The 23551-nt window shown below is 57.1% G+C and overlaps 2 protein-coding genes across 2 annotated transcripts in view; both read left to right on the plus strand.

Moving 5' to 3' along the window:
- Nucleotides 1–749, plus strand: part of LOC132385572 (uncharacterized) — a gene marked incomplete at its 5' end in the record, with an annotated part of 15859 nt that extends 15110 nt beyond the window's left edge. Inside the window, one exon of the mRNA XM_059957737.1 lies at nt 669–749. Coding sequence (XP_059813720.1) covers nt 669–749 — 81 coding nt within the window. The remainder of the gene's footprint in view (nt 1–668) is intronic.
- Nucleotides 750–767: 18 nt separating this feature from the next.
- Nucleotides 768–22427, plus strand: LOC132385573 (insulin-like growth factor-binding protein 4). Its single transcript, XM_059957738.1, has 4 exons — nt 768–771; nt 2854–3083; nt 20351–20479; nt 21405–22427. The coding sequence occupies exons 1-4, from the start codon at nt 768–770 to the stop codon at nt 21540–21542; spliced, it is 501 nt and encodes a 166-aa protein (XP_059813721.1). The 3' UTR covers nt 21543–22427.
- The last annotated feature ends 1124 nt before the right edge of the window (nt 22428–23551 follow it).

The following is a 23551-nucleotide window of genomic DNA, read 5'->3' on the forward strand; positions in this document are numbered from 1 at the left end:
GACTCCCCCACTATAGGAAACATCCTCTCCACATTCACTCTATCTGTGTCCTCTGGTCCTAGACCCTCCACAACTGGAAACATCCTCTCCACATCCTCTCTATCTGTGTCCTCTGGTCCTACACTCCCTCACTACAGGAAACATCCTCTCCACATCCTCTCTATCTGTGTCCTCTGGTCCTAGACTCCCCCACTATAGGAAACATCCTCTCCACATCCTCTCTATCTGTGTCCTCTGGTACCAGACTCCCGCACTATAGGAAACATCCTCTCCACATCCACTCTATCTCTGTCCTCTGGTCCTAGACTCCCCCAATATAGGAAACATTCTCTCCACATCCACTCTATCTGTGTCCTCTGGTCCTAGACTCCCCCACTATAGGAAACATCCTCTCCACATCCACTCTATCTCTGTCCTCTGGTCCTAGACTCCCCCACTATAGGAAACATCCTCTCCACATCCACTCTATCTGTGTCCTCTGGTCCTAGACTCCCCCACTATAGGATACATCCTCTCCACATCCACTCCATCTGTGTCCTCTGGTCCCAGACTCCCCCCACTATTGGAAACATCCTCTCCACATCCACTCTGTCTAGGCCTTTGATTGGAGAAGTTTCTGTGGAGAGGAAGTTTTGGGCGGCTGGTCCTGATGGATGGTCTCGGCCCAGAACGTCGATTACTTTATTTACATGGGCCGGTGCTGTTGTCAAGTGTCACTACCCTCCCGACGGGGCATCTCAGTGGGGTGACTGGATGCCGGTTCTGAGATGGGTGCTGGACAGACATTCATTTTTTCTCTCTCCCTCTCCCCTCTGCCCTCCCTCTCCTATATCTCTTCCCCTCCCCACTCTGTCTCCCCTCCCCCTCTCATTCCCCCTCCCCGCACTCTCTTCCCCTCCCTCTCTTTCCATTCTCCCTCCCCGCACTCTCTCTTCCCTTCCCCTACTCTCCTTTCCCCCTCCCCGCACTCTCTGTCCCCCGCCCCCACTCTCCCTCCCACCCTCCCTCTCTCTCCCCTCCCCGCACTCTCTCTTCCCTTCCCCTACTCTCCCTTCCCCCTCCCCGCACTCTTTCTTCCCTTCCCCAATCTCCCTTCCCCCTCCCCTCTCTCTTCCCCTCCCCCAATCTCCCCTTCCCCCTCCCCCTCTCTTTTCCCCTCCCACACTCTCCCTTTTCCCTCCCGTCTCTCTTCCCCTCCCCCACTCTCCCCTCCCTCCCTGCACTCCCTCTTCCCTTCCCCCACTTTCCCTTCCCCTCCCCCACTCTCCCTTCCCCCTCCCTGCACTCTCTCTTCCACTCCACCACTCTCCCTTCCCCTCCCCCCACTCCCTTCCCCCTCCCCTAATCTCCTTCCCCCCTCCCCGCACTCCCTCTTCCCCTCCCCGCACTCTCTCTTCCCCCCCACCCTCCCTTCCCCCTCCCCTGTCTCTTCCCCTCCCCGACTCTCCCTTCCCCTCCCCTTTCTCTTCCACTCCCCCTCTCTCCCTTCCCCATCCCCGCACTCTCTTCCCCCTCCCCGCACTCTCACCCCACCCTCCCTTCCCCCTCCCCTGTCTCTTCCCCCTCCCCCACTCTCCCTTCCCCTCCCCTTTCTCTTCCACTCCCCCACTCTCCCTTCCCCATCCCCGCAACTCTCTCCTCCCCTCCCCCACTCTCCCTTCCCCATCCCCCGCACTCTCTCTTCCCCTCCCCCAATCTCCCTTCCCCCTCCCCTCTCTCTTCCCCTCCCCCAATCTCCCTTCCCCTCCCCTCTCTCTTCCACTCCCCCACTCTCCTCCCCTTCCCCTCCACGCACTCTCTTCCCCTCCCCACTCTCCCTTCCCACTCTTTTCCCCCTCCCCCACTCTCCCTTCCCCATCCTCGCACTCTCTCTTCCCCCTCCCCAATCTCCTTCTTCCCCCTCCCCTCTCTTCCCCTCCCCACTCTCCCTCCCCCTCCCCTCTCTCTTACACTCCCCCACTCTCCCTTCCCCCTTCACGCACTCTCTTCCCCTCCCCCACTCTCCCTCCCCACCTCCCTCTTCCCCTCCCCACTCTTTTCCCCTTCCCCACTCCTCCCATTCCGCCCCTTCCCCTCCCCCACGCTCTCCCTCTCTCACCCTCCCCAATCTCTCCCTCCCTCCCTCCCTTCATCTCTTCCCCTCCCCAACTCACTACCTCGCTCCCTCCCTGTCTTCCCATCCCCCACTCTCTCCTGGTCTCCCTCTCTCCCTCCCTCTCACCCTCCCTCCCTCCCTAACTCCTCTTCCCCTCCCTCTCTCCCTCCCTCCCTCCCTCCCTCCCTCTCTGCCTATCCCCCTCTCCCCCTCCCCCTCTCTCCCTCTCCCCTGCCCGCACTCTCTCTTCCCCTCCCCCACCCTCCCATCCCCCTCCCCTCTTCCCCTTCCCTACTCTCCCTTCCCCCTCCCCGCACTCTCTCTTCCCCTCCCCCCACTCTCCATTCCCCCTCCCCTTCATCTCTTCCCCTCCGCCACGCTCTCCCTCCCTCCCTCTCTCTCCCCTCCCCCACTCCCTCCGTCTCTCCCTCCCTAACTCCCCCTCCCTCCCTCCCTCCCTGCCCCTCCCTCTCCCCTCCCCCTCTTCCTCCCTCCCTGTCTCCCCCTTCCCCCTCCCCACACTCTCTCTTCCCCTCCCCCACTCACCCTTCTCCCTCCTGGCTCTCTCTTTTCCCCTCCCCCACTCTCCATTCCCCCTCCCCTTTCTCTTCCCCTCCCCCACACTCTCCCTCCCTCCCTCTCTCTCCCCTCCCCCACTCCTCCGTCTCTCCCTCCCTAACTCCCCCTCCCTCCCTCCCTCCCTGCCCCTCTCTCTCCCCTCCCTGTCTCCCCCTCCCCACACTCTCTATCCCCCTCCCTCCCTGTCTCCCCCTCCCCGACTCTCTCCCTCTCCTCCCCTCTGTTGCCGACGAAAGCCGAACATTACTGGGAGCTGGAGCACGCTGACGGCCCTCACATCCCCTGCCACGCCTTCGACAAGAAGTGCATCTCCAAGCACCTGGCCCGCATCCGCGAGAAGACGCACACGAACGGGAGGTCCAAGGCCGTCCACAACCACGTCCACGTCCAGAACGAGCCACGGATAAAGGTGAGGCTCCGGAGATCGATGTCCCGGTGGAGCTTCACTGACCTTGCAGGAAGGTCAGGAGAATGATCCCGACACGAAAGGGTTAACGTAGGGGGGCTGTGTGGGCTTGCTGTCTCCGGGTCTGTGCTCAATGGAGTTTAAAATAATCACACTGAAACCTATCGAATGTTGAAATGTCTAGTCAGAGTGGATGTGAAGAGGATGTTTCCTATAGTGGGGGAGTCTAGACCAGAGGACACAGATAGAGTGGATGTGGAGAGGATGTTTCCTATAGTGGGGGAGTCTAGGACCAGAGGACACAGATAGAGTGGATGTGGAGAGGATGGTTTCCTATAGTGGGGGAGTCTAGGACCAGAGGACACAGATAGAGTGGATGCGGAGACGATGTTTCCTATAGTGGGAGAGTCTGGGACCAGACGACACAGATAGAGTGGATGTGGAGAGGATGTTTCCTATAGTGGGGGAGTCTAGGACCAGAGGGCACAGATAGAGTGGATGCGGAGACGATGTTTCCTATAGTGGAGAGTCTGGGACCAGACGACACAGATAGAGTGGATGTGGAGAGGATGTTTCCTATAGAGGGGGAGTCTAGGACCAGAGGGCACAGATAGAGTGGATGTGGAGAGGGTGTTTCCTATAGTGGGGGAGTCTAGGACCAGAGGACACAGATAAAGTGGTTGTGGAGAGGATGTTTCCTATAGAGGGGGAGTCTAGGACCAGAGGACACAGATAGAGTGGTTGTGGAGAGGATGTTTCCTACAGTGGGAGAGTCTAGGACAAGAGGACACAGATAGAGTGATGCGGAGACGATGTTTCCTATAGTGGGAGAGTCTGGGACCAGACGACACAGATAGAGTGGATGTGGAGAGGATGTTTCCTATAGTGGGGGAGTCTAGGACCAGAGGACACAGATAGAGTGGATGCGGAGAGGATGTTTCCTATAGTGGGGGAGGCTAGGACCAGAGGACACAGATGGAGTGGATGTGGAGAGGATGTTTCCTATAGAGGGGGAGTCCAGGACCAGAGGACACAGATAGAGTGGATGTGGAGAGGATGTTTCCTATAGTGGGGGAGGCTAGGACCAGAGGACACAGATGGAGTGGATGTGGAGAGGATGTTTCCAAAAGTGGGGGAGCCTAGGACCAGAGGACACAGATAGTGGATGTAGATAAGATGTTTCCTATAGTGGGAGAGTCTAGGACCAGAGGACACAAATAAAGTGGATGTGGAGAGGATGTTTCCCATAGTGGGGGAGTCTAGGACCAGAGGACACAGATAGGGTGGATGTGGAGAGGATGTTTCCTATAGTGGGAGAGCCTAGGACCAGAGGACACAAATAGAGTGGTTGTGGAGAGGATGTTTCCTACAGTGGGAGAGTCTAGGACCAGAGGACACAAATAGAGTGGATGTGGAGAGGATGTTTCCTATAGTGGGGGAGTCTAGGACCAGAGGACACAGATAGAGTGGATGTGGACAGAATGTTTCCTATAGTGGGAGAGCCTAGGACCAGAGGACACAAATAGAGTGGATGTGGAGAGGATGTTTCCTATAGTGGGAGAGTCTAGGTCCAGAGGACACAAATAGAGTGGATGTGGAGAGGATGTTTCCTATAGTGGGAGAGTCTAGGTCCAGAGGACACAAATAGAGTGGATGTGGAGAGGATGTTTCCTATAGTGGGAGAGTCAAGGACCAGAGGTCACAAATAGAGTGGATGTGGAGAGGATGTTTCCTATAGTCGGGGAGTCTTGGAACAGAGGACACAGATAGAGTGGATGTGGAGAGGACGTTTCCTATAGTGGGGGAGTCTAGGACCAGAGGACACAGATAGAGTGGATGTGGAGAGGATGTTTCCTATAGTGGGGGAGTCTAGGACCAGAGGACACAGATAGAGTGGATGTGGACAGAATGTTTCATATAGTGGGAGAGCCTAGGACCAGAGGACACAAATAGAGTGGAAGTGGAGAGGATGTTTCCTATAGTGGGAGAGTCTAGGTCCAGAGGACACAAATAGAGTGGATGTGGAGAGGATGTTTCCTATAGTGGGAGAGTCTAGGTCCAGAGGACACAAATAGAGTGGATGTGGAGAGGATGTTTCCTATAGTGGGGGAGTCTAGGACCAGAGGACACAGATAGAGTGGATGTGGAGAGAATGTTTCCTATAGTGGGGGAGTCTAGGACCAGACAACACAGATAGAGTGGATGTGGACAGGATGTTTCCTATAGTGGGGGAGTCTAGGACCAGAGGACACAAATAGAGTAGATGTGGAGAGGATGTATCCTATAGTGGGGGAATCTAGGACCAGAGGACACAGATAGAGTGGATGTGGTGAGGATGTTTCGTATAGTGGGGGAGTCTAGGACCAGAGGACACAGATAGACTGGATGTGGAGAGGATGTTTCCTATCGTGGGGGCGTCTAGGACAAGAGGGCACAGAGAGAGTGGATGTGGAGAGGATGTTTCCTATAGTGGGGGAGTCTAGGAACTGAGGACACTGATAGAGTGGACGTGAAGAGGATGTTTCCTATAGTGGGGGAGTCTAGGACCAGAGGACACAGATAGAGTGGACGTGGAGAGGATGTTTCCTATAGTGGGGGAGTCTAGGACCAGAGGACACAGATAGAGTGGATGTGGGGAGGATGTTTTCTATAGTGGGGGAGTCTAGGACCAGAGGACACAGATAGAGTGGATGTGGAGAGGATGTTTCCTATAGTGGGGGAGTCTAGGACCAGAGGGCACAGCCTCAGAATAGAGGGACGTCCAGTTAGAACGGAGATGAGTAGGAATTTCTTTCGCCAGAGGGTGGTGAATCTGTGGAACTAGTTGTGACAGGCGGCTGTGGGGGTCAAGCCAGTATTACAGAGGGCGACAGGCACTTGACCAGTGAGGGCGTCAGGGTTTAGGGGGAGCAGGCAGGCGAAGGTGGTTGTGAGGGGATTATATGTCAGAATGGTGGAGCAGACTGGATGGGCCGAATGGCCGAATGCAGCTGCTGTAAGTTGTGGTGAAACGCTCGGAAGCCAGTTGTCCTCAGGTCTGATGATGGTCTGGGGCGATGAGTCGACAATGAATCCCAGACTCCTTGTTCCTCCTCATCGCCCTGCTCCCCAGAGTCACCACCTCCTTCCTGACTGTGCAGCCCCCCCACTACTTCCCTGCAGTGAGGGTCTATCGTGGGTGTAGAGAGGATTGTATAATGTCATTTCCAGAATTCTAGCTTAAAGGAGAATGTAGTAATTGTTACTCTGGATAAGATTCACCACCAAAAACACACAATACATATAAACACATGCGATATTTGATACACACAGTTTGATTGTGTGTCCATACAGTGACGCTGGGCACAGGAGTGTCTGTACACAAGGTGACTCTGACAGGAAATGACAAAGTAGTGGTGATTGGGGGTGATTGGAGGGGTGGGTCAGTGGGTGATTGGGGGTGTGGAGGGGTAGGTCAGTGGGTGGTTGGGGGTGTGGAGGGGTGGGTCAGTGGGTGATTGGGGGTGTGGAGGGGTGGGTTAGTGGGTGATCGGGGGTGTGGAGGGGTAGATCAGTGTGTGATTGAGGGTGTGGAGGGGTGGGTCAGTGGGTGATTGTGGGTGTGGCGGGGTGGGTCAGTGAGTGATTGGGGGTGTGGAGGGGTGGGTCAGTGGGTGATTGGGGGTGTGGAGGGGTGGGTCAGTGGGTGATTGGGGGTGTGGAGGGGTGGGTCAGTGGGTGATTGGGGGTGTGGAGGGAGGGTCAGTTGGTGATTGGGGGAGTGTGGAGGGGTGGGTCAGTGGGTGATTGGGGGAGTGGAGGGGTGGGTCTGGGTGATTGGGGAGTGTGGAGGGGTGGGTCAGTGGGTGATTGGGGGAGTGTGGAGAGGTGGGTCAGTGGGTGATTGGAGGAGTGTGGAGGTGTGGGTCAGTGGGTGATTGGGGGACTGTGGAGGGGTGGGTCAGTGGGTGATTGGGGGACTGTGGAGGGGTGGGTCAGTGGGTGATTGGGGGTGTGGAGGGGTTAGTCAGTGGGTGATTGGGGAGTGTGGAGGGGTGGGTCAGTGGGTGATTGGGGGAGTGTGGAGGGGTGGGTCAGTGGGTGATTGGGGGAGTGTGGAGGGGTGGGTCAGTGGGTGATTGGGGGTGTGGAGGGGTTGGTCAGTGGGTGATTGTGGGTGTGGAGGGGTGGGTCAGTGGGTGGTTGGGGGTGTGGAGGGGTGGGTCAGTGGGTGGTTGTGGGTGTGGAGGGGTGGGTCAGTGGGTGATTGGGGGTGTGGAGGGGTGGGTCAGTGGGTGGTTGGGGGTGTGGAGGGGTGGGTCAGTGGGTGATTGGGGGTGGGTCAGTGGGTGATTGGGGGAGTGTGGAGGGGTGGGTCAGTGGGAGATTGGGGGTGTGGAGGGGTGGGTCAGTGGGTGATTGGGGGTGTGGAGGGGTTGGTCCGTGGGTGGTTGGGGGTGTGGAGGGGTGGGTCAGTGGGTGATTGGGGGTGTGGAGGGGTGGGTTAGTGGGTGATCGGGGGTGTGGAGGGGTAGATCAGTGTGTGATTGAGGGTGTGGAGGGGTGGGTCAGTGGGTGATTGGAGGGTGTGGAGGGGTGGGTCAGTGGGTGGTTGGGGGTGTGGAGGGGTGGGTCAGCGTGTGATAGGGTGTGTGGAGGGGTGGGTCAGTGGGTGATTGGGTGTGTGGAGGGGTGGGTCAGTGGGTGATTGGGGGAGTGTGGAGGGGTGGGTCAGTGGGTGATTGGGTGTGTGGGGGGTGGGTCAGTGGGTGGTTGGGGGTGTGGAGGGGTGGGTCAGTGTGTGATTGGGTGTGGAGGGGTGGGTCTGGGTGATTGGGGAGTGTGGAGGGGTGGGTCAGTGGGTGATTGGGGGAGTGTGGAGGGGTGGGTCAGTGGGTGATTGGGGGTGTGGAGGGGTGGGTCAGTGGGTGATTGGGGGTGTGGAGGGGTGGGTCAGTGAGTGATTAGGGGTGTGGAGGGGTGGGTCAGTGAGTGATTGGGGAGTGTGGAGGGGTGGGTCAGTGGGTGATTGGGGGTGTGGTGGTGTGGGTCTGGGTGATTGGGGAGTGTGGAGGGGTGGGTCAGTGGGTGATTGGGGGGTGTGGTGGGGTGGGTCTGGGTGATTGGGGAGTGTGGAGGGGTGGGTCAGTGGGTGATTGGGGGTGTGGAGGGGTGGGTCAGTGGGTGATTGGGGGTGTTGGAGGGGTGGGTCAGTGAGTGATTATTGGTGTGGAGGGGTGGGTCAGTGAGTGATTGGGGAGTGTGGAGGGGTGGGTCAGTGGGTGATTGGGGGTGTGGAGGGGTTGGTCAGTGGGTGATTGTGGGTGTGGAGGGGTGGGTCAGTGAGTGATTAGGGGTGTGGAGGGGTGGGTCAGTGGGTGATTGGGGAGTGTGGAGGGGTGGGTCAGTGGGTGATTGGGGGTGTGGTGGTGTGGGTCTGGGTGATTGGGGAGTGTGGAGGGGTGGGTCAGTGGGTGATTGGGGGTGTGGTGGGGTGGGTCTGGGTGATTGGGGAGTGTGGAGGGGTGGGTCAGTGGGTGATTGGGGGTGTGGAAGGGTGGGTCAGTGGGTGATTGGGGAGTGTGGAGGGGTGGGTCAGTGGGTGATTGGGGGTGTGGAGGGTTTGGTCAGTGGGTGATTGTGGGTGTGTAGGGGTGGGTCAGTGAGTGATTGAGGGTGTGGAGGGGTGGGTCAGTGGGTGATTGGGGGTGTGGAGGGGTGGGTTGGTGGGTGATTGGGGGTGTGGAGGGGTGGGTCAGTGGGTGATTGGGGGTGTGGAGGGGTGGGTCAGTGGGTGATTGGGGGTGTGGAGGGAGGGTCAGTGGGTGATTGGGGGAGTGTGGAGGGGTGGGTCAGTGGGTGATTGGGGGAGTGGAGGGGTGGGTCTGGGTGATTGGGGAGTGTGGAGGGGTGGGTCAGTGGGTGATTGGGGGAGTGTGGAGAGGTGGGTCAGTGGGTGATTGGGGGAGTGTGGATGTGTGGGTCAGTGGGTGATTGGGGGACTGTGGAGGGGTGGGTCAGTGGGTGATTGGGGGACTGTGGAGGGGTGGGTCAGTGGGTGATTGGGGGTGTGGAGGGGTGGGTCAGTGGGTGATTGGGGAGTGTGGAGGGGTGGGTCAGTGGGTGATTGGGGGAGTGTGGAGGGGTGGGTCAGTGGGTGATTGGGGGAGTGTGGAGGGGTGGGTCAGTGGGTGATTGGGGGTGTGGAGGGTTTGGTCAGTGGGTGATTGTGGGTGTGGAGGGGTGGGTCAGTGGGTGGTTGGGGGTGTGGAGGGGTGGGTCAGTGGGTGGTTGGGGGTGTGGAGGGGTGGGTCAGTGGGTGATTGTGGGTGTGGAGGGGTGGGTCAGTGGGTGGTTGGGGGTGTGGAGGGGTGGGTCAGTGGGTGATTGGGGGTGTGGAGGGGTGGGTCAGTGGGTGGTTGGGGGTGTGGAGGGGTGGGTCAGTGGGTGATTGGGGGTGGGTCAGTGGGTGATTGGGGGTGGGTCAGTGGGTGATTGGGGGTGGGTCAGTGGGTGATTGGGGGTGTGGAGGGGTGGGTCAGTGGGTGATTGGGGGTGTGGAGGGGTGGGTCAGTGGGTGATTGTGGGTGTGGAGGGGTGGGTCAGTGGGTGGTTGGGGGTGTGGAGGGGTGGGTCAGTGGGTGATTGTGGGTGTGGAGGGGTGGGTGAGTGGGTGATTGTGGGTGTGGAGGGGTGGGTCAGTGGGTGATTGGGGGTGTGGAGGGGTGGGTCAGTGGGTGATTGGTGGTGTGGGGTGGTGGGTCAGTGGGTGATTGGTGGTGTGGAGGGGTGGGTCAGTGGGTGATTGGGGGTGGGTCAGTGGGTGATTGGGGGACTGTGGAGGGGTGGGTCAGTGGGTGGGTGTGTGGAGGGGTGGGTCAGTGGGTGATTGGCGGTGTGGAGGGGTGGGTCAGTGGGAGATTGGGGGTGTGGAGGGGTGGGTGAGTGGGTGATTGTGGGTGTGGAGGGGTGGGTCAGTGGGTGGTTGGGGGTGTGGAGGGGTGGGTCAGTGGGTGATTGGGGGTGTGGAGGGGTGGGTCAGTGTGTGATTAGGGGTGTGGAGGGGTGGGTCATTGAGAGATTGGGGGTGTGGAGGGGTGGGTCAGTGGGTGGAGGGGTGGGTCAGTGGGTGATTGGGGGTGTGGAGGGGTGGGTCAGTGGGTGATTGGGGGAGTGTGGAGGGGTGGGTCAGTGGGAGATTGGGGGTGTGGAGGGGTGGGTGAGTGGGTGATTGTGGGTGTGGAGGGGTGGGTCAGTGGGTGTTTGGGGGTGTGGAGGGGTGGGTCAGTGGGTGATTGGGGGTGTGGAGGGGTGGGTCAGTGGGTGGTTGGGGGTGTGGAGGGGTGGGTCAGTTGGTGGTTGGGGGTGTGGAGGGGTGGGTCAGTGGGTGATTGGGGGTGGGTCAGTGGGTGATTGGGGGTGGGTCAGTGGGTGATTGGGGGTGTGGAGGGGTGGGTCAGTGGGTGATTGGGGGTGTGGAGGGGTGGGTCAGTGGGTGATTGTGGGTGTGGAGGGGTGGGTCAGTGGGTGGTTGGGGGTGTGGAGGGGTGGGTCAGTGGGTGATTGTGGGTGTGGAGGGGTGGGTGAGTGGGTGATTGTGGGTGTGGAGGGGTGGGTCAGTGGGTGATTGGGGGTGTGGAGGGGTGGGTCAGTGGGTGATTGGTGGTGTGGAGTGGTGGGTCAGTGGGTGATTGGTGGTGTGGAGGGGTGGGTCAGTGGGTGGTTGGGGGTGTGGAGGGGTGGGTCAGTGGGTGATGGGGGTGTGGAGGGGTGGGTCAGTGGGTGATCGGGGGTGTGGAGGGGTGGGTCAGTGGGTGATCGGGGGAGTGGAGGGATGGGTCAGTGGGTGATTGGGGGTGTGGAGGGGTGGGTCAGTGGGTGATTGGGGGTGTGGAGGGGTGGGTCAGTGGGTGGTTGGGTGTGTGGAGGGGTGGGTCAGTGGGTGATTGGGGGTGTGGAGGGGTGGGTCAGTGGGTGGTTGGGGGTGTGGAGGGGTGGGTCAGTGGGTGATGGGGGTGTGGAGGGGTGGGTCAGAGGGTGATTGGGGGTGTTGAGGGGTGGGTCAGTGGGTGGTTGGGGGTGTGGAGGGGTGTGTTAGTGGATGGAGGTGTTGATCAGCTTCACTGCTTGGGGGAGTCACTGTTTTTGAGTCGGGTGGTCCCTGGTGTGGATGCTACGTAGCCTCCTCCCCGACGGGAGTGGGACAGTCAGCCCGTGAGCAGGGTGGGTGGGATCCTTCACGATGTTCCCGGCCCCCTTTTCTTTCCTCCCGAATCGGCCCCATTATGCGACGGTGCGTGCACGCTCGCCCGAGCCCCCAGATTTCTTGCTGCCCCTTCCCCCTCCCCCTCTCCACTCCCCCCACCCCTCACTGACTCTCCCTCTGTTGAAGGTTTGATTTTGTTTGTCTCATTTACGTCGAGACGACAAACCAGACAGTGAAACGGGTCAACGACTGACACAGTCGGAGTATTTGCTGTGGGAGTCCATCGCCAGCGTAGCGCGTCCCCACAGCCCCCTACTCTTCACCGGTACAGCACTGTGCAAATGTCTTAGGCAGCCCAGATATCTCAGATGGGATGTCCTCAAGACCATCGAGACTGTCTGCGATTCACTGAAGAGGCAGAAGCAAGGGAGGGAGTGAAAACCTGCAGAGGCACAGTGCCAAATTCTCCATGAAGCTTGGAAAAACCTGCCAGCCGATTTTGTTACAGATTTTCCTGAGAGAATTGATGCAGTCTTAAAGTCAAAGGGTGGTCACACCAAATGTTGATTAGAAACGAGGAGACCTGCAGATGCTGGAAATTCTAACCACACACACAAAATGCTGGTGGGACACAGCAGGCCAGGCAGCGTCTACAGGGAGAAGCGCTGTCGACGTTTCGGGCCGAGACCCTTCGTCAGGACTCAAAACAGGTTCAATACCGCCCCCTGCTGACCGGGAGGATTCAGGAGAGTGGTCACAACATCTAAAACAGGTTCAATACCGCCCCCTGCTGACCAGGAGGATTCAGGAGAGTGGTCCCAACATATAAAACAGGTTCAATACCGCCCCCTGCTGACCAGGAGGATTCAGGAGAGTGGTCACAACATCTAAAACAGGTTCAATACCGCCCCCTGCTGACCGGGAGGATTCAGGAGAGTGGTCCCAACATCTGAAACAGGTTCAATACCGCCCCCTGCTGACCCGGAGTGTGAGGAGGATTCAGGAGAGTGGTCACAACATCTAAAACAGGTTCAGTACCGCCCCCTGCTGACCGGGAGTGTGAGGAGGATTCAGGAGAGTGGTCCCAACATCTGAAACAGGTTCAATACTGCCCCCTGCTGACCGGGAGGATTCAGGACAGTGGTCCCAACATCTGAAACAGGTTCAATACCGCCCCCTGCTGACCAGGAGGATTCAGGAGACTGGTCCTAACATCTAAAACAGGTTCCATACCGCCCCCTGCTGACCGGGAGTGTGAGGAGGATTCAGGAGAGTGGCCCAAAACATCGAAAACAGGTTCAATACCGCCCCCTGCTGACCGGGAGGATTCAGGAGAGTGGTCCCAACATCTAAAACAGGTTCAATACCGCCCCCTGCTGACCGGGAGTGTGAGGAGGATTCAGTAGAGTGGTCCCAACATCTAAAACAGGTTCAATACCGCCCCCTGCTGACCGGGAGTGTGAGGAGGATTCAGGAGAGTGGCCCCAACATTTAAAACAACAACACACACAAAATGCTGGTGGAACACAGCAGGCCGGGCAGCGTCAATAGGGAGAAGTGCTGTCGACGTTCCGGGCCAAGACCCTTCGTCAGGACTGGCCGCTGACGAAAGGTCTCAGCCCGAATTGTCGACAGTGCTTCTTCCTATAGATGATGGTGGCCTGCAAATATTGCTTGGATGTAGTTCTTTACTCTTTACTGTTCATTATAATAATTTTCTTCATATTTAGAAACTTCTCCATTATTTTAAAGCATCTTTACTTCATCGGAGTTCCAAGTTTCAGAAGTTCAAGTAAAATTTATTATCAGAGTACATACCTGCCCCTACCTCTTGTACATGTTCCTCCAGCACTTTCCTGATGGTTGAGGGGTAATAACTGTTCCTGAACTGGGTGGTGTGGGTCCTGAGACCCCTGCACCTCCTTCCTGATAGTTGAGGGGTAATAACTGTCCCTGAACCTGGTGCTATGGGACCTGAGGCTCCTGAACCTCCTTGCTGATGGTTGAGGGGTAATTACCGTTCCTGAATCTTGTGGTGTGGGACCTGAGGCTCCTGTAACTCCTTCCTGATGGTTGAGGGGTAATAACTGTTCCTGAACCTGGTGGTGTGGGTCCTGAGACTCCTGTACCTCCTGCCTGATAGTTGAGGGGTAATAACTGTCCCTGCACCTGGTTGTGTGGTTCCTGAGGCTCCTGTACCTTCTTCCTGATGGTTGAGGGGTTAATAACTGTCCCTGCACCTGGTGGTGTGGGTCCTGAGGCTCCTGTAACTCCTTCCTGATGGTTGAGGGGTAATAACTGTTCCTGAACCTGGTGGTGTGGGTCCTGAGACTCCTGTACCTCCTGCCTGATAGTTGAGGGGTAATAACTGTCCCTGCACCTGGTGGTGTGGGTCCTGAGGCTCCTGTAACTCCTTCCTGATGGTTGAGGGGTAATAACTGTTCCTGAACCTGGTGGTGTGGGACCTGAGGCTCTTGTACCACCTTCCTGATGGTTGAGGGGTAATAACTGTCCCTGAACCTGGTGGTGTGGGTCCTGAAGCTCCTGTACCTCCTTCCTGATGGCTGAGGGGTAATAACTGTTTCTGAACCTGGCAGTGTGGGTTCTGATGCTCCTGTACCTCTTTCCTGATGGTTGAGGGGTAATGACTGTTCCTGAACCTGGTGGTGTGGGTCCTGAGGCTCCTGTAACTCCTTCCTGATGGTTGAGGGGTAATAACTGTTCCTGAACCTGGTGGTGTGGGTCCTGAGACTCCTGTACCTCCTGCCTGATAGTTGAGGGGTAATAACTGTCCCTGCACCTGGTGGTGTGGGTTCCAAGGCTCCTGTACCTCCTTCCTGATGGTTGAGGGGTAATAACTGTTCCTGAACCTGGTGGTGTGGGTCCTGAGACTCCTGTACCTCCTGCCTGATAGTTGAGGGGTAATAACTGTCCCTGCACCTGGTTGTGTGGTTCCTGAGGCTCCTGTACCTTCTTCCTGATGGTTGAGGGGTTAATAACGGTTCCTGAACCTGGTGGTGTGGGTCCTGAGGCTCCTGTACCTCCTTCCTGATGGTTGAGGGGGTAATAACTGTTCCTGAACCTGGTGGTGTGAGACCTGAGGCTCCTGTACCTGCTACCTGATGGTTGAGGGGTAATAACTGTTCCTGAACATGGTGGTGTGGGTCCGGAGAATTGCGTACTTCGTTCCTGATGGCAGCTGTGATAACTGAGCCTGGCCCGAGTGGTGGAGGTCCCTGATGACGGACGCCGACCTTCGTCGGCAGCGTTTCGTGTAGATGTGCTCAGTGGTTGGGAGGGTGGTTGGGAGGGTTTTATCTTGGCATAAATCGCATGTATCAGTATCATAGTGGAACGAAGGGAATTACAGAGGATGAGAGAGGAACTTGCGCCGGTGGACTGGAGGGGGATTCTGGCCGGGAAGACAGCTGAACAAAGGTGGCTAACTTCTGGGAATAGTTCACAAGGTGCGGGGTGGATATATCCCACAAGTTCTCAGATGGCTACCGTGGCTGACAAGGGTAGTTAAGGACTGTATAAAAGCCAAGGAAAGGGCATAAAAAGGTAGAAAAAGTGAGTGGGAGGTTGTATGATTGGAATGCTTTTAAAATCCAACAAGCGGTAACTATAAAAGGGACGAACTAGCCAATTAAATAAATCAGGATACTAAAAGTTTTTATTAATTTTTAAAATTTTTATTAAGCGTAAAAGGGAGGTGGGAGTTGATATTGGACCACTGGAAAATGATGCTGCTGAGATCGCAATGGGTGACAAAGAAGTGGTGGATGGACTTCTTAAAGACTTTGCATCTGCCTTCACGGCGGAGGTGCGTGAGTGTCGGGGAGCAGGAACGAGTGCCCGGCAAATTCAAAACTGTCAAATCACCTGGACCAGATGCGCTACATCCCAGAGTCCCGAGAGACGCTGCTAAGGAGAAAACAGATGCATTAGTCTTGATGTTTAAGGGATCACTTGATCCCGGCATGGTCCCGGAGGACAGGAAGATTGCAAATGTCACTCCAGTATTTAAAAAAGGAGGAAGGGAAGAGAAAGGAAATCAAGTCAAGTCACATTTTATTGTCATTTCGACCATAACTGCTGGTACAGTTCACAGTAAAAACGAGACAACATTTTTCAGGACCATGGTGCTACATGACACAATACAAAAACTAGACTGAACTATGTAAAAACAACACAGAGAAAACTACACTAGACTACAGACCTACCCAGGACTGCATAAAGTGCACAAAACAGTGCAGGTATTACAATAAATAATAAACAGGACAATCGGGCAGTAAGGTGTCAGTCCAGGCTCTGGGTATTGAGGAGTCTGATAGCTCGGGGGAAGAAACTATTACATAGTCTGGTCGTGAGAGCCCGAATGCTTCGGTGCCTTTTCCCAGACGGCAGGAGGGAGAAGAGTTTGTATGAGGGGTGCATGGGGTCCTTCATAATGCTGTTTGCTGTGCGGATGCAGCGTGTGGTGTAAATGCCCGTGATGGCGGGGAGAGAGACCCCGATGATCTTCTCAGCTGACCTCACTATCCGCTGCAGGGTCTTGCGATCCGAGACGGTGCAATTCCCGAACCGGGCGGTGATGCAGCATGTGAAAGGCCGCTCCGCCTCACCTCAGTGGTTGGGAAAGTGTTGGAGCCCGGTAGTAAAGATGAGGTTTCGGGGTACTCGGAGGCTGATGATAAAACCAGTCAAAGTCAGCATGGCTTCTGTGAGGGGAAATCTTGCCTGACAAATCAGTTGGGGCTCTTTGACGAATTAACCAGCAGGGTGGGCAAAGGAGAGGCAGTGAATGTCATTTACTTGGATTTTCAGAGTGCATTTGATAAGGGGCCACATGTGGGACTGCTGAACAGGATGACATTTTATGGCGTTTCAGGAAAGGTACTTCCTGATCCCGCCCTCCCCGGGTGGGAATGCCGTGGGAATGCGCGTATTCCCAGTCCCGTCCCACGCTACTGGTGTAGCGGTGCGGCTAGACGCAGAGCTGAAACAGCGACGCGGAGTCGGTGAGCTGCAGCTGCGGAAGAGATTTATTCAAACCTCGCGGCCTCGCTTTAACGCCTTCCTGATCCCGCCCTCCCCGGGTGGGAATGCCGTGGGGTGGTGGTGGTGGTGGTGGGGGGGGGCGCGTATTCCCAGTCCCGTCCCACGCGCGGGGGCTTTTCCCCCTCGCTGGTGAAGCAGGCTTGGCGCCCTCTTTGGGACCGGCCTCAGTGCCGGCCGGCGCCGCTTGGTGAGCCGGTTCGAGTGCGCTGGGGAAGAGGGTCGCCGCACCGGTACGGGCAGGCAGGAAGCGTGGATACAGGAGGCCTTTTCTGTTTGCCCAATGGGGTCCGTATTGGGAGCGCTACTTTTCACGTGGCTTGTCAGGGATTTGGAGAGGTGGAGTTGACGGCTTTGTGGCAAAGTTTGCGGACGACACGGAGACAGGTGGAGGGGGTAGGCAGTGCTGAGGAGGCAATGCGATTGCAGCAGGACTGAGGCAAACTGGAAGAATGGGCAAAAAAGTGGCAGATGGACCAGTGTTGGGAAATGTATGATAGCGCAGTTTGGTAAAAGGAACAATAGTGCGGACTGTTACCTAAATGGGGAGAAGGTTCGAACATCAGAGGTGCAGAGAGACTTCGAGCAAGGCCCCCAGATGCCTGAATTTACAGGCAGAGGCTGTGGTAAAGAAGCTAAATTGAATGTTGGCGTTTATTTCAGGGGGGAATAGAATATAAAAACAAGGAGATGATACTGAGTCTTTGTAAGACACTAGTCGTGCTCCACTTGGAGTATTGACAACAGTCCTGTGCCCTGTATCTCAGAAGGGATGTGTTGTCACTGGAGAGAGCCCAGAGGAGGCTCGCGAGGATGATTCTGGGAATGAAGGGGTTAACCTACGGGGAGTGTTTGGCGACTTTGGGCCTGTACTCGCTGGAACTTAGAATATAATCTCGTTGAAACGTACTGAATGTTGAAAGGACCAGATAGGGGGACGCGGAGAGGATGTTTCCTGTGGTGGAGGGGGCTAGAGGGCACGACCTTGAAATTGAGGGGCGACCCTCTGGAGCAGAGATGAGGAGGAATTTTTTTTATAACTTCTAGCCAGAGGGCGGTGGACCTGTGGAGTGCTCTGCCACAGACCGCGGCGGAGGCCGAGTCCGCGGCGGCGTCGATCATTTCCCGATCGGTCGGGGCATCAGAGGATGTGAGAGGGCAGGCGCGCGGAGTCGAGTGGAAGCTGGGATCAGCCGCGATGGGAATGGCGGTGCCGGCTCGGACGGGCTGAGTGGCCTCATTCTGCTCCTCCGCCCTGTGGGCTGAATCCGTAACCTTCTGTGCGATTTGCGGCTCGAAGGCGTCGGCGCTCCCGCGCCAGGCCGCGATTCAGCCGGTCAACGCACCTACCGGCACACAGCTACATAGATCTGCCCAGGTTTCTGATGGCACGGCGCTGTCTTTGCAATTACATTTATACGACAGGCCCTCTGAGATAGCGACACCCGGGATTTTAGAGTCGCTGACCCCTCTCCGCCTCTGATTACTGGCTCGTGGACCCCTGGTTTCCCGCTCTTGAAGTCTGCTATTTCATTTTTTAAACGTGTCAAAGATTCGTCCCGAGAGCACAACATACGTCTCTGGGCTGTGTGGGGGGGAAAACCCGAGCGGTCGCGGGGAGAACGTACAAACGCCTTGCAGGCAGTGGCGGGAATTGAACCCCGGTCACTGGTGCTGTCGGATGTTGCACAGAGCATCGGGCGGTACTGCACTGGGCCGTCCCTTTAGTCCAAGATGTGCCGAGGCTTTATCCTGCTCCCAGCCTTCCCGCCCACGTTGCCCTGCATTTTCTGTCGCCCATGTATCTATCCAGGTTTCTTAAACGTCCCGAATGTATCTGCCTTTACCACCCCGCCCCCGGCAGGGTGACGCGCACCACTGCTCTCTGTGTATTGGAAAAAGCTCCCACTCTCCCTCTCGCAGCCCACACACCCACGTCGACCGTACTCTGTCCCGGCGATGCTGAGTATGTGTCGCTGGGACGCCGGGAATCTTCAGAAGGACGTGGACGGCTTACGCGGCTGGGTACGGGAAGTAGCGGCTGATGTTCACCCCCCCTACCCCGCCGCATGCAAGCAAAACCCCCAGAGAGACCAGGAAACCTAGAGTCCGTCAAACAACACACACACACTGCTCACCCAGCACCTCGACATGCCACCGGGTGCCGGTATGCCTCTGTCTGTCTGTCTGTCTGTCTGTCTGTCTCTCTCTGTCACTCTGCTCCTCTCTTGTCTCACTCTGTCACTCTGCTCTCTCTCTGTCACTGTCTCTTCTTTCTCTCACTCTCCTCTATTCTATCTCTATCTCTTCTCTTCGTCTCTTCTCTATCAATTCTTCTCCCTGTCTCTCCACTCCTGTCTCCACCTCTCACTCTCTCTCTCTCTCACTCTCCTCTCCCCTCTCTCTCTCTCCCTCTCTCTCCCTCCTCTCCCTCTCTCTCCATCTGTCTCCTCTCTCTCTCTCTCTCCTCTCCCTCTCTCCTCTCTCCCTCCTCTCTCTCTCCTCTCTCTCTCTCTCTCCCTCCTCTCTCTCTCTCTCTCTCTCTCTCTCTCTCTCCTCTCTCCCTCCCTCTCCTCCCTCTCTCTCTCATTCTCTCCCTCTCTCTCTCTCTCACTCTCTCTCTCTCTCCCTCTCTCCCTCCCTCTCCCCCTCTCTCTCTCATTCTCTCTCCCTCTCTCTCTCTCCCTCTCTCTCTCCCCCTCTCTCTCTCCCTCTCACACACTCTCTCCCTCCCTTTCTCTCATTCTCTCTCTCTCCCTCCCTCTCCTCCCTCTCTGTCACTCTCCCTCACACACACTCTCTCTCTCACACTCTCAACGGGAGAGAGGGATATCGCTCTCTCCACAGCGAGGAGCCACGTGTACTTGTGAGAGAAGAAAAAAATAATGCCACAAAGAAACAGGACAAATAATTATCCTGTAGACATGCGTGTGTGATATATTGTCAGTGTTACTATTTCAGGCACTGTCATAAATAATATGAAATGGGGGGTAACGGGGCATTCAGAAGCCTCATATCGGGGGGGGGGGGCTGTTTGATCCTCACACCACTGGTGCCTCGCATCAGCAAGCAGTGGGTGGCTGTGTGTTTGTCCTGTGGGAATATGTTGGTATTGTCAACATCTCGGGCGGAAACGCAGATAAGTTATTTGTCCCGCATTGGATTATGATGAATTGGGCCATCGGTTAATCGGGGCAGCTCTTAAGCAACGAAAACTAAACTGAGAAAGTAGCGGGGATTCCCTTCCTTTGTTTGGGACGCTCTGCCTCTTAATTGGGACAGGAGACGGTTGCTGAACAGTTCCTGACTAGGAGAGGTGGGCATCAGATGCTGAACGGCTTTTGAAATAGCATCAGCTGCGCGTGTTTGTGTTGAAGGGGGCAGAGAGTTCTGTCAGTGATAGTTGAAGGTAACTCAGAACTGCTTGGCTCACTGTGGTTTTAAGCGTTCAGGCGCGGAGGTGACCGGGAGTTCAAACGTAACACCGCGGTCCTGAGAAAAACGTCGTCTCGTTTTCACTGCGAACTGTACCAGCAGTTATGGTCGGAAGGTATCGACAATCCTCTTAAATGTTGCAATGAAAATGAAGATCAATCATTGAAAGCGTTGTACAAAGGCAGACCATTATCTGCACTAGGGGTGTCTGCTCTGCTTTTCTTCATTTGCAGTCAAACAACAGATGAATTCCTCCGATAACCGCTGGGAACGAACTCAGTTTTGCACTGTGGGCGTATTGGCAGCGTTCTAATTTGATCAGTGCACAATTTGTACTCGGTTAAACGGTGGTTTGTCTCTTTTTTTTTAAAACACCTTTTTAACTGTTGCTCTGGAACTGCAGGCGCTGAAAACGGGCCAGAATCTGCTGGCGTGTCCCGGCGGACTGGGATCCGCAGTGGAGCCTGGCATTCTGAGAGGCTGTAACTGAGTCGGACTTTGCATCCCCGGGGCTTTCCCCCCCCCTGACCAGGGTCGTCAGCCGCGAGAGGCAACCCCTGACTTGTTTCTCTTGCCCTTCTGTCGCTAGGCTCCTTGTCAAGGCGAGCTGGAGCGGGCGCTGCAGAAGTTTGCGATGCTGCTGAGGCAGACCCACGAGACCCTGTACCGCATCCCCATCCCTAACTGCGACAGGAAGGGATTCTACCACCCGAAGCAGGTACCCTTTCAGGTTCAGTTGGGGGAGGGCAGGGGCAATCCGTGGCGGCCCGCGCCGGGCTCAAGATCTCAATCCAGTCGGGTTAATGATCGCTGATGCGGTCCCGACGTATCCACGAAAACTTCTCTCGGTGTATCGCGGACAGGCTGCATCGCTGTCTGGGACGGGGTGGGGTGGGGTGCGGTGGGGGGGAGGGGAGAAGGGGGCTACTGCACAGGACCGAAAGAAGCCGCACGGGGGGGGGTCGTAAATTAGCCAGCTCCACCTCGGCTACCGGCCTGCAAAGTGCCCAGGACGTCTTCAGGGAGCGGTTATTAAGGACGAGTTCAAGCCTCTCCCGAGCTTATGCCGGTTCCCGTGGCGTGGAGCGACTGAGAGCTCACGGTCTTCGGACCGTGGGGAGGGGTGGGGGAGAACGCGAAAACTCCGCACAGGCGGCGGTGGGAATTGAACCCTTGCTCCTGGCGCTGAAATGACGTCGGGCTAACCAGCGGCCTAGCGAGCCCCGCTTCCCAAAATAGACATCCCGTGGGCACCAACACGCTCAAGGTCCGTCGGAGTCAATGACTTGTAGAGAAGGGTTGAAGAGGTCGGGGCTTACTTTCCTGGAGCAAGGGGGGTCCCGGTCTCTCTCATGCCACGACCCCCTGCCGCTAACTTGGCGGGGGGGGGGTGGGGTGGATCTACGTTAGGGAACCCCAGCTCTGGAACGACGGAGACCGAGGGGAGATCTGACACGAGGTGTACAAAACAGGGTAAATGCGAGCTCGTTTTCCCCGGGTTGGGTGAGACTTGAGGTCGCAGGTTTGAGGAGTGAGAGGTGGATTATCTGGGAGGTTTGGATGCGAGGGTCTGAGTGGCAGTATTCACCGGACTTGACTGTCTTCTCTACCCCGCCCTCTCTTCCCCCCCCCCCCCAATGCAGTGTCACCCTTCCCTGGACGGACAACGTGGCAAGTGCTGGTGTGTGGACGTGAAGACGGGGGTGAAGCTCCTGGGGTCCCCGGAGGTTCAGTGGGACGTGGATTGCCAGCTCTTCCTCGTGGGGCAGGCGCAGGACTGACGGGGGTGGTGGAGGGGGCTGCTGTAGCCGGGGCCTCGCGGAGCCTCCCACACACCCCGCCCGCCCCCCCCCCCACCTCCTCCCTCCGAGTAATCTTTTGGTGCTGTTTTTGTAGAAGGGGTGAATTGGATCTGGTGCGGCAGCACATCGAGTGGGCGGGAGTGCCTCTCGTCCCCCCCCCCACCCCATCCCACATTTAAAAATGTTTCGCACACCTTCGTATCTCTCTGCCGCTTACACGCTCCCAACAGGTCAGCTGGGGAATTGGGCGCCTCGGCCGGGACCTGCGGGGTGGAGTGGAGTGGGGGTGGGCACGTCCGTCACACCCTGGGGTCCCCCACCCCCCACCCACCGTCGCTCCCTCCACCTGCTGACTCCTACTCTTTCACTCCTAGTGGTTGTGGGGGGTGGGGGGGGGGAGAGGGAAATCCTCCCTCCCCGGATAGTGGGCAGGTGGGCGATCGCTCCGCGCCCCTTTCCCGTGCGCAAGCGTGAGGGGAGAGAGGCGGGATAACCGTTACCCCGGACCCGCCGCCGAACGAGCGGAAAAGAAAGCACGATGATTAAAACACACACACATACACACACACACACACACACACACACACACACACACACACACACACACACTCACACACACACACACACACACAGACACACACACACACACACACTCACACACAGACACACAGACACACACACACAGACACACACACACAGACACACACACACACACACACACACACTCACACACACACTCACACACACACACACACTCACACACAGACACACACACACACACACTCACACACACACACACACACACACACACACACACACTCACACACAGACACACACACACACACACACACACACACACACACACACACACAATAAATATAAATGCATAAAGATGGTCACCTCGCACCGGAATTCACGAATAAACGTTTGTATCTCAAAGCGTGAAGGTATTCGTCTGTGCTTGTCAAGGCTGGTTTGGGCGACCCAGGTCCCCGTTCTTCCCCTTTTGACCTCCCCTTCTTTGAGGGAAGACTGTAGTTTTGTACGGGAGAGCCCTGAACTGCACCGTGGGGGTGGTAGAGTCAGGCCGTTTGGCCCATCGAGTCTGCTCCGCCACACCATCACGGCCGATTTGCTAGCCCTCCTCCCCGCAATCTTCGACGCCCCGGCTGGTCAAGGACCCGTCGACCTCAGCTCCGAGTTGCACCCAGTGACGTGGCGAGGAAGGTGGAGGAGGGAGGGGGGAGTGAGTAAGGAGCTGCCCACGGGATGGGGAACGTCGCTGGCGCCGACAGCAACGGGAGGCTTACCCGTCGTCCTACTCCCCCCTCCCCTCTCCTACCACCTTCCCCCCTCACCTGGTCCCACCTGGCACCTTGTCCTCCTCCCCCTCCCCCACATACCCACCTTGCCCCTCACCTGTCAGCTTGTCCTCCTCCCCCTCCCCATCCACCCTCCCCTCCCCCTTCACCTGGTCCCACCTGTCAGCTTGTCTTCCTCCCCCTCCCCCACCCACCCACCTTCCCCCTCACCTGGTCTCACCTGTCACTTTGTCCTCTTCCCTCTACCACCCACCCACCTTCCCCCTCACCTGGTCTCACCTGTCACCTTGTCCTCCTCCCCCTGCCCCATCCACCCACCTTCCCCCTCACCTGGTCTCACCTGTCAGCTTGTTCTCCTCCCCCGCCCCCACCCACCCACCTTCCCCCTCACCTGGTCTCACCTGTCATTGTCCTCCTCCCCCTCCCCCACCCACCCACCTTCCCCCTCACCTGGTCTCACCTGTCAGCTTGTTCTCCTCCCCCTCCCCTCTCCTACCCACCTTCCCCCCTCACCTGATCTCCCCTGTCAGCTTGTCGTCCTCCCCCTCCCCCACCCACCCACCTTCCCCCTCACCTGGTCTCACCTGTCAGCTTGTTCTCCTCCCCCGCCCCCACCCACCCACCTTTCCCCTCACCTGGTCTCACCTGTCATTGTCCTCCTCCCCC

Source organism: Hypanus sabinus (assembly GCF_030144855.1).
Source record: "Hypanus sabinus isolate sHypSab1 chromosome X1 unlocalized genomic scaffold, sHypSab1.hap1 SUPER_X1_unloc_1, whole genome shotgun sequence".
Lineage (NCBI taxonomy): Eukaryota > Metazoa > Chordata > Chondrichthyes > Myliobatiformes > Dasyatidae > Hypanus > Hypanus sabinus.